The sequence below is a fragment of the Diabrotica undecimpunctata genome, chromosome 5 (genome assembly GCF_040954645.1).
Source record: "Diabrotica undecimpunctata isolate CICGRU chromosome 5, icDiaUnde3, whole genome shotgun sequence".
In the NCBI taxonomy this organism is placed as follows: Eukaryota; Metazoa; Arthropoda; class Insecta; order Coleoptera; family Chrysomelidae; genus Diabrotica; species Diabrotica undecimpunctata.
In genome coordinates, this window is record NC_092807.1 from 2627068 (window position 1) to 2646556 (window position 19489).

The 19489-nt window shown below is 35.2% G+C and overlaps 1 protein-coding gene across 1 annotated transcript; it reads right to left on the minus strand.

Annotated features, from left to right (window-relative positions):
* Positions 1-4046: 4046 nt before the first annotated feature.
* LOC140440497 (uncharacterized) lies at positions 4047-13930 on the minus strand. Its single transcript, XM_072530887.1, has 2 exons — positions 13796-13930; positions 4047-4770 (listed from the first exon to the last, which is right to left on the minus strand). Exons 1-2 carry the CDS (start codon positions 13830-13832, stop codon positions 4115-4117), a joined length of 693 nt encoding a protein of 230 aa, XP_072386988.1. The 5' UTR covers positions 13833-13930; the 3' UTR covers positions 4047-4114.
* Positions 13931-19489: the final 5559 nt, after the last annotated feature.

Genomic DNA, 19489 nt, shown 5'->3' on the forward strand with positions numbered 1-19489 from the left:
ATTCAGGATGACACCTCTGAAGATACTTACGCATCACAGGAAAATAATTTTTCTAACGATAAATAAAAAAAAAACAAAAAGTTAACAAAATGGCTATTATTCAGTGGAACATTCAATCCGTATTTACACATATAGAAATGCTACAGCTGTCACCAAAAGGGATAATGCCACAAAAACGACGAGATCAAGTCATATAACACAGCTTGAGAGTAGGACATACCAGGTTAACCCACCAGTACCTAATGAAGAAAGAACAACAAAAACTGTGCTATGTTTGTGATATTTTTCTGACAATCGAACACATTATTGTTAGTTGCCCACTCTATCACCTGGAACGACTTCAAAGTGATTTACCAAGTGATCTGAAAAGTGCTCTGAACTATAGTAAATGTGATAAAGTGACTAAAAAGTTTCTAAAACTAACTAAATTGTACAATCTAATATAAAAATAGACTTAAGTTCTCAATTCTAATTAGTTGTTATAAGCAAACGTCTGATTTTATGAACAACGCTTCCCCGCCAATAACCTTTCATGGTTGACGCGGTTTACTTAATAAAAAAAAATAAATTTTTGCACACTTTAAAATAGATTTCTTTTCCATTCTTGATTTGTCATAATTTTGTACAAAATACATGTCAGTTTTTCATTAATTAAATATATAATTTGTTGATGTTGGCTTTAGGGACTGGTGCGTGAGCCACTGGCTCTCAAAAGCGAATTAATTGGACTTATTCGCTACAATGGTTTGTTTTCTCAAACATTCGAATCCACTTGAACATGCTAACTGCCAATTTTACAGGTAGCCACGTCAATAAACATTATCGTAAAAAATTTGGGTTAATTACGATATAGGCAATTCACACACATCGACTACTGAAATTAGCTTAATCGAGAACTGCATTTTAAAACGACCGACACGGTCAACGGGAACCATTTTGGTTTTATAGGGCCATTTAAAAAATGTCGCTTTAATTTTATTTGCAGATTTAAATTTAACGGTATGGTTCTTCAACTGATACAGTTTAACAACACTGTCTTGGATTTATACAAAAATATTTTTACGATGTATGTAGCTCATTATAAAAGTGAGACAAAACGTACAAATATAAGAAACGACTGGAATTAACAATAAACCAACAAGATTTTTTACATCGATCCATAAAAGAGTACCTATAGATTAAAGCATATTAAAGAAGCCTTTAAAGGATGGATCTGTTGGTGTTCTAACTATATGTTAGAGATAGTGCAAGCACTCCTGACCACGGCGCAGTAGACGAAATTTGGTTTAGTCCCCACTTCCATGCGAAACGCATTGTACTATGCACTGTATAATTCCACTTATAATAGAACCTTTCTGCCTTTACGTGAATTTGACTCCGCCTTCGCGCAGCTCCATGGTCAGGAGTGTTTGAACTATCTCTACGAGGTAGCCTCTTCCCTTTACGCATCACTTGGTGCCTCCTCAGAACGTGTTTTTGGCTAGGTATGTAGACATTGCATGTTTGCAGATGGATTTTCTTCACTAGCAGTAGTGATGGTCTAGGTTTCTAGCGAGGAGATTAAAGACTAGAAAGGAGCGGGTTAAGAGAAGCTTCAATCGAATAACTACATAAAAAATCTAAATAACAAACTGAAATAACTGAGAAATTTAGGACGCCCCTTAGCTGGAGAGGGGTTCTTGAAGACGGAGCAAATTCTAATATCGAAACAGTAAAGAAATGCTAAGGCTAATGTTAAGGAAGGTTTCTAGTCATAAAAAGATTAGAAATATAAAGGCAGAAATACTTTTATATAATATATAATAGATGAGTCTTCTACAGCTGACGCCGTTTCTCCCATCCTAATTTCCAGCGTTTTCCGTCTAGCGATCTTCAATTTCTGGTGGTAGTTGCATCTTCGACATCTTCTCTCCATGACCGTCTTCCATTACGGTCTACCTCGTTATCTTCTAGAGGACGGAGAAATACTTTTATTTTACAAATTTATATATATATATATATATATATATATATATATATATATATATATATATATATATATATACAGGGTGAGTTTTTAGTGCGACATCGGTCAATAATTCCATTGTGGTACAAAATATCCAAAAAACAAGAAAAAATGTAAGCAATGATATTCTCCATACTTGAAAATTATGTGGAATTCTACAGGGTGAATAATAACTACGTGGTGCAGCAAACATACAATTTTTTAAATAGGATACCCTATATATTTTTTCATATTTATTATCCTCTCATAATTCTTGTTCTTATAATACTGTGCTTTGCATTACTATGCAAAGTATTTAACAAGTTATGACCCACAAGAAAACTAAGTTCCCGTAGCTGGCTGTACACCACGTATCAAAACATTTATTTAAAAATCCTTTATAAAAGGTATATAATTAAAACACCCAATCGGGCTACATCACAAAACGTTTTCGGAATCCATATTCCATCATCAGTGTGTCTAGGTGTACATGCTTTGTGCAACTAAATATTTGGGTAAAAACCCGTTAACTGTTATTAATTTAAATTTAGGTTACATTATTGGATCTTATATGTTATGATGTTGAAGTTACAATTCCAATTGATAACATTGCAACGTACGACTCTACAGGAGGTTGCTGGTCCTGAGACAAAGTCCTTACTTTGCTACTCGCAAAATCTACGAGAAATAAACAACTAATGGATGAGTGTCTGGAAAACTAAAAAAACAGGTACTTTCATCCGCAATGATGGTGATGATGAGTAATTGTTTTTGATCCTTTTAAAACCACTGGAAACATCACAGTCATCAAGCTGTTCGTGCAACTGCTTGACGATAAAATATTTTAGCAGCATTGTTGATCGGTCAGTGTCAAATTTTAAAAATTTAATAAATAGTCTGTACCGAAAACCTGATATATTTTTTTTAAAGACAAGGTTTTTTTTAACTTGGCTAAAGTGCAAAACTCGCCCAAGAACCTTCCTCCTTTATCTGGGATAGGACCTGTCAACAAGAGCATTGAGGTAGTAAATTTATTCAATGATCTGGTGGGCAGAGTTAAAAAACCTCGACTTGCCGAGATATAAAACTACTAAATATACAAAAAGACAAATAATATACTTCTTTACCCACACACAATTTTAATCACATTATACAGAATGTTCTACGACATAACACTAAGTGAAATTAAAGGCCTTTATAATATACGAAGGACAAAAGTTTCGAAATTGCTAACTTCCTGATAAATTAACTTCCATATATTAGATCCAACTTAACTGCGCGTTTAAAAAACAACGAATGACACCACAAAAAGATAAAAGTAAAACTAAAAAATTACAAAAAAAAAGAAATTCGCGTAGAGATTTTATTTTTCTCGGGAAGGACGCTACACAAAGAGTCAAGATAACTGATATGCCAGAAAAAAGATTCAGTGTTATCTATACCACCCTTAGGTTTCTGCCGAAACATCGCAGTCGATAGGCGTCGGATATCGCTGTGGAACGAGCGCCGGCGACTGGGTAATCACTGAAGGTTTTTCCGGGAATACCATTTACCAGCTGTGTGTGAGTATCTGTGGGGGCAAATTTTGAATATAGTAAGGAAGAAAAATTGAACCTTGTTTTATTTATTATTATTATTATTATTTTCTATACCACTTTTACTAAGAAAACTAAGAAATTACAAAAAAGAAAAGAAATTCACGTACTCAGAAGACTCCATAACTTTCTGAAATTGCTAAAATGTTTAGAATATTTTATTTTTCTGGAGAAAAACGCTACACAAAGAGCCGAGATAACTGATATTCTAGAAGAAAGATTCAGTGCCATCTACAATAGTCTTAGGTTTCTACCAAGACATTTAGGCGTCGAATATCACCGTGAAACGAGCACCAGCGACTAGGTTGTCACTGAAGATTTTTTCTAGAATACCTTTTACCAGCTGTGTGTGAGTATATGTGGAGGAACTTCAAAAGTCGAGATATCTGATATTCCAGAAGAAAGATTCAGTGTTATCTATACCACCCTTAGGTTTCTGCCGAAACATTTAAATAAAATTTAAGTAAAATACTTAAAATATATTTTAATAATCATATAAACGTATAAAATAGTTGAAACAAATTATAACACTTATTTACAAATCATAATCTCTTCTAATTTTGACGGCAAGTATACCCAAAAAGTCCTTAGCGTTTTCGACAACTTCAATGATGCCGTCCCTGAATTCGTTTATGTCTTCTCTCAGATTTGGTGGAAATTCTAAGGGTAGAGCTTGAATGATCACGTCAGCCATGTCCTCGCTATCCACTTTCTGCACTTCTTCCAATAAATCAACGGCTATTCTAGCTACTTCCTTCTCGAGTTCATTCCAACTACCCCTGACTTTTTCTATCCATTCCACGAAGTTCTTAAGCAGCTGCTCTAACGCCTCGATGACTAAATTATCCTCACGATCATCCCTCAGAATGCCGAATCTTTCTTTAATTTCGACCATTTCTCTTAAATAATCGATGGTCTTTTTTGCAGAATCGGCCAGAAAATCGAAGGCGTTCCTGCTGGTTGATAAAATTTGCTCAGTACTGTTTTTGATACCGTCGTTTAGGATATCAATAATTAATTTAAGTTCTTCGAATGCCCTCGGGGAAATATCTCTTGGAGTTTTTTTCAGCTCTTCCTTGTACGTATTTATTAATTCTTCAAGAACTTTGTTTTGTCTAAGATTGAATCCGGGTAATTTGAGTGCTGTTGGAAGGTTTACCGACTGTGTGATGCTGGCAAAGCATAAAAGTCCTGAAACAGCAAAAATGTACAAAAACACCAAGAGAATGCAATATTTAGCTAAATAGAGTCAAAAATAATTTGAAAAAGACAGAAAAGATTTGATTTCACGTTCAAAGCGTCTATGTATCTATTGATGCGTATTTCGACTGAAAAAGTCTCATCAGAATAGTTATTCATAGCCGTTCTTAACGTGAAAAATAATCTTCTCTGTCTTATACGGAAGCAACAATAACATGGCTTCGTTATGGACGCAATAGCGACATCTGATAGAAAAATCGGTAAGATAGTTTCGAAACAAATTCAGATTTCTGCTTTAATCTGGAGCCTTCTAAAAATTGCAAGACATGGCCAGACGATGATAAAGATGTTAATAGAGACATGGGGAATATAAAATTTGTATTCCACGACATGTCTATTCATCTAAGCAGAAATCCTTAACGAATTTGTTTCTCGTACTCATACAGAGTAGATCCGAATAAAATGAAAAAGACAGAAAAGATTTGATTTCACGTTCAAAGCGTCTATATATCTATTGATACGTATTTCAACTTAAAAAGTCTCATCAGAATAGCTATTCATAGCCGTTCTTAACGTGAAAAATAATCTTCTCTGTCTTATAAGGAAGCAACAATAACATGAAGAAATAACATGAAAAATAATTCTATTTAGCAAAAATGACAAGTAATGATTATATAGTTATATAGGATAATGGCTTTTGAGTGAACTTAAGTAATAATAAGGCCCTCTATGTTAAAAAATCGGTTGCCTGTAAAGTCAGTTTTACGGGCGAAGATTTTACGTGACAACGTCTTTTTCTCGGTAGAATATTTATTGATATGAATATTATTAAATTGCACAATAGGAACAAGGAATTGAATGAAAATAAGAATTGCACAAATTTTAACTATAGAAATATATTTTGTTTACTAAAACATTGTACATGTAAACTTAAACTTAACTAATTTCTATTTGAGTGATTTTGTTGAGGATAGGACGATGATAGGAGAAATATGAAATGAAAGGAAGTATTTCTGCTGTAATGTGTCTTGAACGCCAAGAACACTCGAGAAAGACAGAGACACAAGCACGCACCGATTCAACGCGCCTAATTCTCTAGTGCTGCGCGCGCAGCGGACCGATCATGTTTGAGTGGGAGAGAGACGCAAGGCATTCGCCGGTCCGGCGGGCCTCTCTCTCATTCGGTGACTCATCGTAACAGACGTGAGCGGGCGTTACACTTTTTCATGAATGACTCCGAGCCACAACCTAATTTAAGACGTTGTCACGTCAAAAAACATTTGGTAACTGAAACATATAAAGTGTTTAAGTTCTAAGTTTATGAATGTTGGGAAGATGGAGAGAGAGTTGATTAATTAGTAATCAGTTTTCATGAAATATTAAAAACCACCAAAATTGACTATATTTACCTAAAAGAGCAATTTGTGTTGTATTGTTTTTACGATAGGGAATAATAGGTGAAGAAGAGACTGATATGTCCGAAAGTCCGAAAGCATAACCTAAGAAAAACATGTGAAGATAAGGAAAAATGAAGTATACTATAAATGAAAATAGGGAGGATGGTGATTTTACTTAAGCAGTTACGTTGAAAATGGTGTAAATGTTAATGTAGTATTGTATATAATAAATATAAGTTCTGCTGTGTGTTTTGGCTTTAAATGAATCCTGGAATGATCTTGGTATGTGAATGAAAAAATAGGACAAGGTATAGTCGAGAATGTCGTGGGATATGGTCTTGGCAGAAGAAAAAAACATATCCAGGCGCAGATGTCTTCTCAGATCATAGTCTATTGGTTGCAAATATGATTATATGACTCAAAATAATTCATAAGAAAATGAGGCCCAAGATAGATATAAGAGTACTAAAAGAAAATGACAGCCAGAAAAAAGTAAAAACAAATATTATTAAAAATTTTGTGAAAATAGTTGGAGACAATACTAGAGGCATAAAAGAACAGTGGAACGAAATGAAGACATCTATTACCACAATTTCGCATGAATATCTAAAATCAAAAAGAGAAAAGAAGCAAGAATGGATGACAGATGATGGAAGAGCGAAGAAAATTAAAAGGTCGAAATGACAACGAATACAAAAAGTTGCAAAATTATATTACTACTATTACTAAGGATTTCCACAGTTTTCACTGTCTTCCTTCACTCAACCGTTTTCTCCAATTTTCCCTGTCATTCTAGTCTCCATCTCGCAGGGTTCTTTTCTCCATAGCCTCGTCGATTTCATCTCTGAATGACCTTCGGGGTCTTCCTCTCTTTCTTCTTTTAATCGGGCTCCATTCTGTGATTTTGTTTATCCAGCGTCCTCTGTCCGCTCTTCTGACGTGGCCGTACCAGGATAGTCTCTTCTCCTCTATATAGTCGATTATGTCTGATTGCACTCCCATTCTCCGCTTAATCTCTGCGTTTTCAATTCTGTCTCTTTTTGTAAGTCTACAGCTTCTCCTCAGGAACTCCATTTCTACTGCTCTTATTCTACCTCTATTTCTCTTGTTTATTGTCCAGTTTTCGGACCCATATGTCAGGATACTTCTTGTCGGGGTATTATATATTCTCTTTTTTGTCTTTATCGTAATGTTCTTATCCCACAACACTGAGTTTAGTTGTCTTATACAGTTTCTTGTTTGTCTCAGTCTGTTGTTTATATCTTCTTCTGTTGTTCCCTGGTTCGATATTATGGTTCCTAAATACTTGAATTTATCTGTTCCATTTATTTGTCTTCCCTCGTCTATCTCTAGGTTTCTCATATCCTTGTTTTCTGTTGTTAGGTATTCGGTTTTCTCTAAGTTTATTTCAATTCCGTTGTTTTTATATTCTTCTTCTAGTTTTCTGAGCATAAAGCTGAGATCTTCTTCATCTTGTGCGATGACTACTTGATCGTCGGCAAAACTTAAGGTGTATAGGTATTCGTCTCTTACTGGTATGCCCATTCCTTCGCACTTTCTCCTCCATGGTTTGAGTGTCTTTTCCAAGAATATTTTAAACAGAGTAGGGGACATAGCACAGCCTTGTAGAAGTCCTTTTGTCGTCTTAAATGCATTGTAGGCTTTATTTCCACATTTAATAGCTACTTTGTTTTCTTTGTATAGTGCTTTAACCGCTTTTATTAGTGTTTGTCGGATTCCGAGATCATTCATTGCTTCCCATAATTTGACTCTAGGTATTGAGTCATATGCTTTCTTTAGATCAACAAAGGCCAGATGGACCGGTCTACCTTTTGCCATTTTCTTCTCTATTAGTTGTTCTAATGTGTACGTATGATCTAGGCATGATTTTCCTACTGTGAACCCTGCTTGGTCTTCTCCAATTTTTCCTATTATTTCAGTTTCTAGTTTTTCTCTAATAATTTTCCCGTAAAGTCTACCTACCGACGATATTATACTAATTCCTCTATAGTTTTCACATTTTTTCCTGTTTCCTTTCTTATGTATGGATGTGATGTATGCTTGTGTCCATTCCGCAGGTATTTCTTCTCCATTTAGTCCTCTTTCGAACATTCTATGTAGCATGCGGAATAACTTTTTCGTTCCGTTTTTAATTAGTTCGTTTGGTATTCCTCCGGGTTCTTTGGCTTTTTTGTTCTTCAATGTCTTGATTGCTCTCTTAACTTCTGCCAGGCTTATTTCTATCTGGTCGTATGCCCCATTTCCTGCATGTTCTATATTCTCTTCCTAAAATTGGGGACGGTTTTCTGTAAGTAGTTCTACGTAGTATTCTTGCCACTCGTTTTCACTAATTTTGCCGATCTGGGTTTTCTCTGTCTTATTTCGTTGAAGTGCTTTTAATATTCGCCATGATTCTGAATTTCTCGTTCCTCCGATATGTCGTTCTATCTCTGTGCATGCTTGTTCCCATCGTTCGTTCTTTTCATTTGTTACTCTTTTCTTTACCTCTCTGTTTTTCGCTCTATATAGGTCTAAGTCTTCCTGTTTTTTGGTGTTTAGGTATTTTATGTGTAGTTTTTTCTTTTCTTTTATGCATTTCAATGTGTCTTCCCTTAATTTGATATTCTGATGGGTGTTCCTTTGGTCGTCTTCTCCAAGAGCTTCTAAGGCCGCTGAAATCAGGCAGGTTTTTATATGTTCATGCATTTCATCTAACGTGTCATATCTGAATTCTTCTAGTTTTTGGTCTAGTCTTCTTTTGTATAAATCTTTTATTGATTCTTCCTGCAATAGATGTAATTTGAGCCTGTTTTCGTTTATTGTCGTTCCCGTTGTAACAATCGATGTATGTTTTTGTTTTGTCCAGATATAGGGGAATTCCATCCATGCCACCACAAGTTTGTGATCTGTTCCACACTCTGCCCCTCTTTTCACTCTGGTGTCTTTCACTTTGATGGCGATGGATGGATCGCCTTTGATGGATAACGAACAATTGGCAGAAATGAAAAATTTTAAAATTAATCCCCGGGTGGCAATCCACACCTCCGAAGGAGGGAGCCCCATCGGATACGGGGGGGGGGCACTTCTGCTTTGAGTTCAACAAACCCGGCTTCGAAACTCAACCGAAGACAAAGACAGAGAAAACTAAGAATAGGCACATGGAATGTGCAGGGCTGGAGAACAAAAGCCAGTGAAGTAACATCAGAATTCGAAAAGATGAGTCTCGATATCCTCGTCACAACGGAAACAAAAAAGAAAGGAAACTGCACGGAAAAAATAGGGGAACTAATCCATTGTTGGAGCGGAGTAGAAAAAAAAAATTATATTAAAGGAGATAAAAGGAGCAAAAGAAGCACGGCTGACGGAGAAATGTACGGAAATTGAAACACTACAACGCAAACATGACGATTTCCATATGCACAAAAAAATTAAAGAGGTACAACCAAATACCAGAAAATAACGCAATACAGACATATTTGTAGACATTGAAGGCCATATTTTGACTACCATTGAAGATAAATTACGAAAATGGAAAGAATATATGCCAGAATTATATGAAGATGCAGCACGAAGACCGACTGAAATAAACAATCCCTACGGCCCAGAAATAACAAACGAAAAAGTAACTATGGCCATTAAGCGGATTAAAGATGGAAACTCACTAGGACATGATAAGGTGCATTCATGAATAAATGAAAATAGAAAAGCTAAGAAGAGAGTCCAATTTGTCAATGACGATAATACAGATTCAGAGGAGGATGAAATAGATATTTCCCTTGAGAGTGACAGTGATAGTGGAGAGTATGAATAAGATCTTCCTATTTTAAATCCAAATTTGTTTAGTACCCAAGGTTTTAACCCTAACGTAGAAGATTATGTCCTCGTAGAATTTCATCCACCAAAGTCAGTGGTATATTTTGTGGGAAAATATTACAGATAAAACAAGATGGGGAATATTGCATATCATTTTTAAGACTTAAGGATAAATATAGTGAGCAGTTTGTTATGCCCAATGTTCCTGATATAGCTTCCGTCAACAAGAAAGATGATGTGCCGGGACCAAAACTATGTGGCAGCACAAAACGACAACAATGCTATAATGCGTTTACAGTGTCTTTTTCTTTAATAAATATCAGATAGGAATTATACCTATCTTCAGTTTTATTGTCCTTTTCAACTATTCTTGTGCTTTTAAACAATAAAAATTTGAAATCTTATTATAGTTTCTGTAAACCTAATTTTTATTAGCTATGTTTATAATAAAGAAGTTTGGTTCAAATGCAGCACTAGTTCATTGTGTACGACCCGTGGGACACAATGAACCAAAGACACTTAAAAGAAGAAAACTATATTAACTCAAAAACATTATACTTTATTGATAATCGAATTATGTGTAATATATTACAAATATGTGTTTCTTATACTCGTATAATTTCGTGTTTCTAGGTTAAAAGGCGACTGATCTAGACAATTTTAAATTTTGGATGGTTCATTGTTGAACACATGACCCTAAACTATTATTTTCTTTTTTATTTAACCTAATAGTCTTCTTAATTTTAGAAACTTGTCTTTCTCTTATTTTGGCCAGTAAAGTATCTAAACTGACATGTTGATTGTTTTCACCCATTGGATACAAAATATTGCGAATTTCAAATTTTTCTCCATCAGGTAAATCAATGCTCCTAGAATGTTTACGAGTTGTGACATGAGTATCTTAGTCTTCATTACAGTTTTTAGCTTACTTTCACTTATCTCGAGTGCGTCAAAACGCGTTAATTTATACATAATAATGACTTTAAAGGTCCACTATTGTCTCTTTCTATGGTAAAGTATTTATGCACATTTGCAATTAATTCATCAATATCCACCTTACGTCTAAGCATGATGGTCACTTGAAAGTACACGTTTGAATTACAACATACCGAGTTTAGATCAATATGACAGAAACTTTCTAACTGCTGTGCTTGAGAGGTAAAATATAATATAACCCCTTACAAAGATTCTAAACACATTAAGCAAATTAGCCTAATTATCATTCGGAATGCCGATTGTAATTTAATTTTGTTTGATAAAAAGTTTAGAAATGGTTGGAAACCGTACAGAAACAAATTAAAATGTTTTCCACAATTTTTTGATTTTTAGTACAAGTATTTTCATTTGAAAATAAAAAGTTGGATATATTTACGAAAACCCCAACATTAACCTGTAATCGCAGACGTCTCAAAAACGGTACACTCTAACAGGCATATTTATGGTCAATCTAACCACCATAATGTACACAAAAAGGTAAAAGAAATAACGGGTACTTTTAAAAAGAGAACACAAATGAAACTCATAGACACCAATGGAAAATTAATCATTGACACCCAAGAGATGAAAGACAAATGGAGAATATATTTGGAGACACTTTTTCAGGATCAAAGAATGGATTATAGGCATCCATTTTCAGAGAGGATGACGGGCCCGGACATACTTAAATCCGAGGTAGAAGAAGCAATAAAACGGATGAAAAGCAGAAAAGCTGTAGGGCCTGATAATATCGAAGCTGAATTTTTAAAACTCTTGGAGGAAGAAGGAATAAATTGGATCACTTCTGTCTTCAATAAAATATACAATACAGGAATCATCCCTGATAAATGGCTAGAATCAGAATTCATAGCGATACCTAAAAAACAAGGGGCTAAAAAGTGCGAAGAATATCGAACAATCAGCCTAATGAGCCACATGTTAAAACTGTTTCTTAGAGTCATCCATGGAAGAATTTATAAGAGGTGCGAGGAACAAATATCGGACAGACAATTCGGCTTCATTAACGCAGTGGATACCAGAGAGGCACTTTTCGGAGTACAGGTACTGATTCAAAGATGCAGGGACGTTAACTGCGACGTATACGCGTGCTTGATCGACTATGAAAAGGCATTTGACAGAGTTCAACATCAAAAGATGATAAACATTTTAAAAGAAGCAGACCTGGATGATAAAGACCTCAGAATAATTTCAGAACTATACTGGAATCAGACCGCATACATGAAAATTAACGGAGAAGAAACAGATCACATAAAAATACTACGTGGAGTTAGACAGGGATGTATTCTATCACCGTTGATATTTAATATGTACTTAGAGAAAAATTTTATCGAGGCTCTTTACGGAATAGACGAAGGCATCCTTCTAAATGGTGAAAGAGTAAACAATGTTAGATATGCCGACGACACCATGGTGATAGCAGATAGTTTAGAGGGACTTCAGAGGCTAATGGACAGAATAAACGAGTACAGTCAACAGTACGGACTAAACATTAATACCCACAAAACGAAACAAATGATTATCAGCAAGGAGAATATAAATGGGGCTCATCTTTACATTTTATTGGGACGCAGATAGAGCGAGTAAAACAGTATTGCTACCTGGGAACTATTATAAACGAACAGTGGAGCAATGTACAGGAAATAAAGTGACGCATAGGAAAGGCAAGAACGGTCTTTAACAAAATGAGCGCCATCTTCAAAAGTCACAACATATCCCTAGATACAAAAATGAGACATTTGAGATGCTATGTTTTCTCTGTGTTGCTGTACGGGGCGGAGGCATGGACGCTTACAGACACCACTATTAAAAAACTTGAAGCATTTGAGATGTGGCTTTATAGAAGAATGCTGAGAATATCATGGACAGCAAGGATCACGAACAAGGAAGTTCTAGAAAAAATGAAGAAGGAACCAGAGATTGTGTTTACGATCAAACGCATAAAATTGCAATATCTGGGACACGTTATGAGAAATCAGCACCGTTACTCCCTGCTGCAGTCTATATTGCAAGGTAAAGTCAAAGGTAAGCGAGGACCCGGTAGAAGGAGAATATCATGGCTGCGGAATTTAAGAACATGGTTTAAGAAAACCTCAACGGAGCTGTTTCGAGCCGCAGCGAGCAAGGTCATGATTGCCAATATGATTTCCAACATCCGAAACGGATAGGAACCAGAAGAAGAAGAACCACCATTATTTAAATTGACAAAATGTTCTAGCTTACTCCGAAGTATTTTTTAACAAAAATTAAAAGGGATATTTTAGTACTTTGTATATCTACTTTGAATATAAATTTTCCTTAGCACTTAGAAAAAAATTATTAAACTTTTCCTTAGAAAAAAATTATTAAACAAGTAGGTGAAAGAAATTTACGTTAAATAACATTATGCAAGAATACTATTTATTAAAAAAAAATTTTAAATATATGCAAAACTATGAACAACGGGTTAATGACGCATATATTTATTTTATACCTAAAATTTAGCAAAGTTTTGCTAAACTGCCTTTTACTACAACGAAAAGTTTTCTACGAATTCCGTTAATCGTTTAGATTGGTGTAAAATGGTTGAATGTACTGTAGTCAAAGTAAGCTAGTTAAAAGATAAACATTTTATACTGGATAGAAAACATAGAAATCGGAAAGGAATTGATATCAATTTTATATAAAAAAAAATTACATAAAAATTTTTGATAAGAAAGATGGAAAAATCCGAAAAAGTTGATTCTGGGAGAAATCAGAATATTACATCAAATGGAACATGAATTACAGTAGTTACTAAATCAATAAATAAAGTAAAAATAAAAAGGCCGTACCTATACAGGACATCACAGAAATCAACGTAAGCTTCATGGTTTTTAGTACCTAAAATATTGTTCAAAACTAAAACTAGGCGTAGTATTGTCTTATTTATACACAACTTTTGGAATACATTAAATTTTAAAGCAATATTTTATTATATCGTGAGCTGATAGTATCAATTTTTATTGGAAAATCGCTACAAAATAGAAATGTTTGTTAGTGCGTTAATTATTTGAAATTCACGACAAAGGTGTTAAATTTTACAGCAATGAAAGTATGAATGTATTTATTTGTAAAATTGTGTTTAATGTAAACTATTACTCCCACGATCCTAATAACTTGAACAATAAAGTATGAACAGTGTAATATTAATAGTCCAACGCAGTTGAACCAAGGTCAATATTATTTGTTAGATTTTCGACCTAATTGAAATCCCCAGAGACTCACATTTTCTTTTACCGATATTCAAAAATCTCACCAAATAAACCTTAAAAATAGTAGGCACAATACTCGTATACCAGCCTTGATATTTGTTCACCTTTAGCTTCTTTTTTTTTGTCACTTTTGTCCAAACTATATTAAACTTGCCATATCGTCGTACAACTCCCTCTACAGAATTAATGTAAATCCGTGGTATTTTCTTGTCTTAAAGCACCTACTACAGCTTGGCTAATTGAACACACATCATTTGCCTTTTAAATATCCGTAAATACCATGTGTGTCTTAATATTATGTTCCAAGCACTTTTTTGTTGTTGGCTTTAACATAACACTTTGTCTATCCAAGAATAACCAGTATTAAGGTCTCACTGTCTTTCTAAAAATCTTCACTTCGGCTTTTCATTACCGTCCCAGAATTTTTGCGTTGCTTACGCTAAACCCTTAGTACTTTATACCATCCTTTCTGTCGCCTTTTATCATCATTCAATCAAGACTTGGTCCCTTTCAGACTATATCTCCAACATTCCCGGTCCCGCGCCGCTTTTCTCCAAGTTCTCAGGTCTAGAGAACTTTCAACTTCTGCAGATTCTGCGCTTCTGCTGCCACTTAATCCTACCACCTTTTCTATGGCCTTGCTTTTGGTTTTGCGTCTTGAATTTTATTATCTATCTTGACTGTTTTATCTTTTTTGTCTGTTGAGTATTTATTATAAAAATACTTCTGGTGCCTTTTTCGTTCTGCGATAGGTAATGCTAATGTCATCGGCATAGACGGCAATACGTATATATTTTGATAGTTGGTGTTCATGGGTCTATTGTTGCTTTTACTATAGTACATGTGAAAATTATTGATTCCACAAATTTTATATCAAAGGTCGAAATACAAGGTTGGTCAATGATCAATACCACCCCGACACACCTCAAATTCAATACATTATAAAATGCAAATGAGCAATCCCTAAGGGATTAAGCAATAACAGAATTCCTTAGTGACGGAAAACATAAAATTACTTTAATATAAAAAGATGTCAATACCTAAATAACTTCACCTCCAGTAAGTGCTAGGTGAATTGAGTAGCTCAGTAAATGCCGGTGCTGGACCCAAGCCCGGATAAAGGAGGAGGGTTGAGGCGATGGGCTTGCAACTCATCCCTTGTCAAAAGAAATAAATGCTAAAAATTTTGACCAAAAGCCTTGGAATACAAAGGATGGATCAAAACAAAGACGACTAATGCAATGGAAAAAGAAAATTATATTGGCTACATGGAATTTACAAGGACTTAGAACCAAACAAGCAGAAGTATTCAAAGAATTAGCGAAAAGAAAAAAAAATAAAATATGTATTCTCACCGAGGTCAAGAACAAGTGAAAAGGAAATGAAGAGATAGGAGAATATATACATATCTACAGTGGAGTGAGTATAGATAATAGAGCTAAGAGAGGAGTCTCTATTGTCATTCGAAAGAATCTTAAAAACAACTGGACTGAAGTAAATGAACAATTGCTATTACTGGAAATGAAAAAGAATGGGCACAACATCGTAATTGTCGGAGTCCCAATTAAAGATGCAGATCCAGAAAGTGAAGACGATTTCTACAACAAGATGAGATAAGAAAATAACAGAGTCTTAGGAAGATATGGAAAACAAATAACCAATGACAACGGAATGCGTCTTAGAGATTTTTGTGAAACAATGTCTCTCAAAATTATGAATGGATTTTTTCAACATAGAGACATCCTTAAATTTACATGGATACTGATAAAATGCGTTAGGCTTTCACAGCCATCGTCTAACTTGTTAAACGTTTCTCGACGTTTCGGCAACTCTAGGGGTTGTCATCTTCTGGAGATGTTACTGCTTCGCTTGTAAGCTGAAACTGACGCCGCGTTGTACTGTGGAAGCCATATTTATATTTTCTACTCGCTTCCCCTGCACTGGTTTCCGCGTGAGGGGGCGTGTCGTCGTTTGTAGTAGCTTTTCTTTCTTCGTGTTTTGCGGATTTTAATATTGGTAACCATGTTTTGTTGATTTTTGGTCCTTCTTCTATCCGATTAAAATTATTTGGGTGCTTATATATCTCCACCGCTTCCCGATACAACCGTTAAGTAGTACTGTGATGTTTTATCCAGCATCTGTGTTTCTTCAAACAGTATCCGATGTTCTCCGCTTCCCAAAGCGTGTTCGGCAACGGCAGATTTGTCGTTGTTTGTGTATAAGAATTTCAGCTAGAATATCATTATCGATTAGACACCTCCATATTTGTAAAGGCGATGCACTTTTGCCCAACTGTTTGATATCACAACGAAGTCCTGGTAAATACGAAAGTAAGTTATGTTTCTCTGTTCTCGTTCTCTGTACAAAAGGTTGTGACGACCATTAAAATCTATTTTTACCAATTACTCATTCCATTTTCAACTTCTTTACCACTTTCAGAATCAGATTTGTCAGACAAGTCACCACTAGCTCCTTCTACTACCGAATCTGTATCATGCTCACTTTCAATGTCGTTTAAAGAGCCACCTGACTGTTTCATATCGCCAACTCCACTTTCTACCTCGTCATACTATGCTAACAGAGTTTCTTCATAGTTTTTATCACCGTAATGTACTGTTTTGGATGAACCTGCGATTTTCGTAAATTTTTCAAACACTGACGTGGTGCCAAAATGACTCCATTCGAACTTTAGATAGTTATAAACTAAATACCACACTACTGAATAACTTATCATTAAGTGAAGCGATCGACGTCACTGTAACTTGAAGGTAGCTGCGAGTCACAAACCTATAACAACAAAAATAAAAAAATGCGCGTAATTTGAATTTAGTCGGGGGTCATGTGGGCACCACGTCCGTAGTAGAAGCTTATTCGTTTGTGCTCGTATTGCTTATACCTCTTGAATATTCGAGGGTTTTCTTGACTGATTTTATTTCTCTTGCATTGCTTGTTATCTGCCTTTCTTAATATCTGCAAAGAATTTTGCAATAGCTCCAATAGTTTATCAGAGCCATATTTAATCAGTTTGTTTTATGTGTACTCCCCCCGTTAATGGAGCCTATCCATTCTTCAGAATGTTGACAACAAACAACTATACGGAGGGAGTGACATTTGCAATTTGCAAAACCTTATATTTCCCACTTAACTACGATTATTTAATAATGGCCTATTATAATTCTTAATAATTTAATAATAAACATCAGATGAACCGTCCCTGGACTATTGTCTATTATAGCTACAAAGCTAATTAACCAAGAGATTAAGCTCGTATTCTTAGCTCATTGGATCATTAGCTTTCACCTTGCTTCTCGTCTCCGAATCGCATCTCCGACCTCTCCGTTCCACTTAATGCCTAAACTAATACTAATAGCCTATAAACAAAAGACGTATTTAATTATATTTATGGCCAACGATTAATTACGGGGCTCACTTCATTCCGGGATTCGATCCAGGTCACTGTAAGAAGAAATTGCTTGCAATAATAGAGTCTTTGTTGATCGTTCGTGATTGGACTTTTAGAATTACTGTTAGATGTAATTGGGTGAAAGGTTTTAGTCGATATTGAACGGCCAATTCGTTATGAGAAAATATCTGATTGGGATTCTTGACGACGATTTGATGTTAGTATGAGAAAATTATTCGAAAAATATTTTTATGAAGTTGCTGTTCCAGGTTTTCCATACTTTAATCGATTAAATATGCTGTAGAACTTTCTAATATACTAATATAACTAACTGTTTGGGAGTGGACACCATGCAACAACAACAAAATAGAAAATTAAATCTAAACTCTAAAAAGTTTAGAGTTAAGATTTAGCTGCGGACCTTACAGATCGTTAATTCTCTTCAAATAACTTATTTTTCTTTATTTCATTCATATAGAAACCTCTCAATTATGTCACTAACGGCCTCTATATTTCTCGAAATGTAGTATCACCCTTAACAACAGATCAATAGATATCTTGACGCAGACTGTGACAGCTATCATCAACTTCCGGTATTGAACGTTCGACTTCGTTTTTAAGTCCCTAAAAGAAGACCCCTAAGAAAAGTCATGTCCCTAAATCCATTAAAAATCAATGACTTCCCACAAAACCTCTTTCTTTAGACCAAGCAGATAGTGACCCTAAAAGCACTTGGATGTATCTCAAAGATAAGGTCTTCTTCTTAAAGTGCCTATCCGTTCCGGATGTTGGCGATCATCACGGCTATCTTTACTTTGTTTATTGCAGCGCGGAACAGTTCAGTGGTAGTCGTGTTATACCACTTTCGTAAATTTTGAAACCAGGAAATGCGTCTTCTTCCCGGTCCTCTCTTACCATTTACCTTCCCTTGGAGAATCAGCTGGAGAAGGCCGTAACGTTCTTGATTTCTCATTACATGTCGTAGATATTCCAACTTTTTAGTTTTGACGGTCATGAGAATTTCACATTCTTTCCCCATTCTACGCAGGACCTCCACATTAGTAACACTGTCAACCCAGGATATAAGTAAGATGCGCCTATAACACCACATTTCGAAAGCTTTGAGCCGATTCATAGATGCAACAGTCAGTGTCCACGCTTTTATTCCGTAGAGCAGAACTGTGAATATGTAGCAGTTCAATAGACGGCATTTTGTTTTTAATGATATGTCTCGACTGTTGAAAATGGTTCTCATTCTAACGAAAGCTGCTTTTGCTTTTATTATTCGCTGTTTAATTTCTGTTGAGTGGTCCCATTGGCTATTTAAATTGGTGCCTAGATATGTATATTGCTCGACTTTTTCGATATTCTGTTGGTTGATTGTAAGTTGAGCGTTGAGTATTGGTTTTTTACTAATTGTCATAAATTTGGTTTTCTTTATGTTAAGAGCTAGTCCGTATCTGTTGCTGACTTCTGTTATGCGATTTGTTAATATCTGTAAGTCATTCAGGTTATCGGCAAAAACTATAGTGTCATCTACCTTTCGCACAACCGTCTAAAGCTTCCTTAAATACCCATTCAGAATAAATATTGAATAATAATGGAGACAAAATACAGCCCTGACGTACTCCACGTTCTATTGCAATTTTATCAGTTAACTGGTCTTCTATTTTGATTTTGGCCGTTTGATTGTAGTAAATGTTTCTAATAATTCTAAGATCTTTGTTGTCAATTCCAATTTCTTGCATTAGAGTCATTAATTTGTCATGTTTTACTCTGTCAAATGCCTTCTGGTAATCTATAAAGCATACGTATATGTCACAATTCACATCCCTGCATCTCTGAACAGCACCTGTGCAGTAAAAAGGGCC

Bases quoted from the DNA above. Each gene is read 5' to 3' on its own strand.
- LOC140440497 (XM_072530887.1), bottom strand. From the start codon at position 13,832: ATGAAGCTTACGTTGATTTCTGTGATGTCCTGTATAG. The intron at 4,771-13,795 runs GTACGGCCTTTT...TTGCTGTTTCAG, and splicing joins TTCTGTGATGTCCTGTATAG to GACTTTTATGCTTTGCCAGC.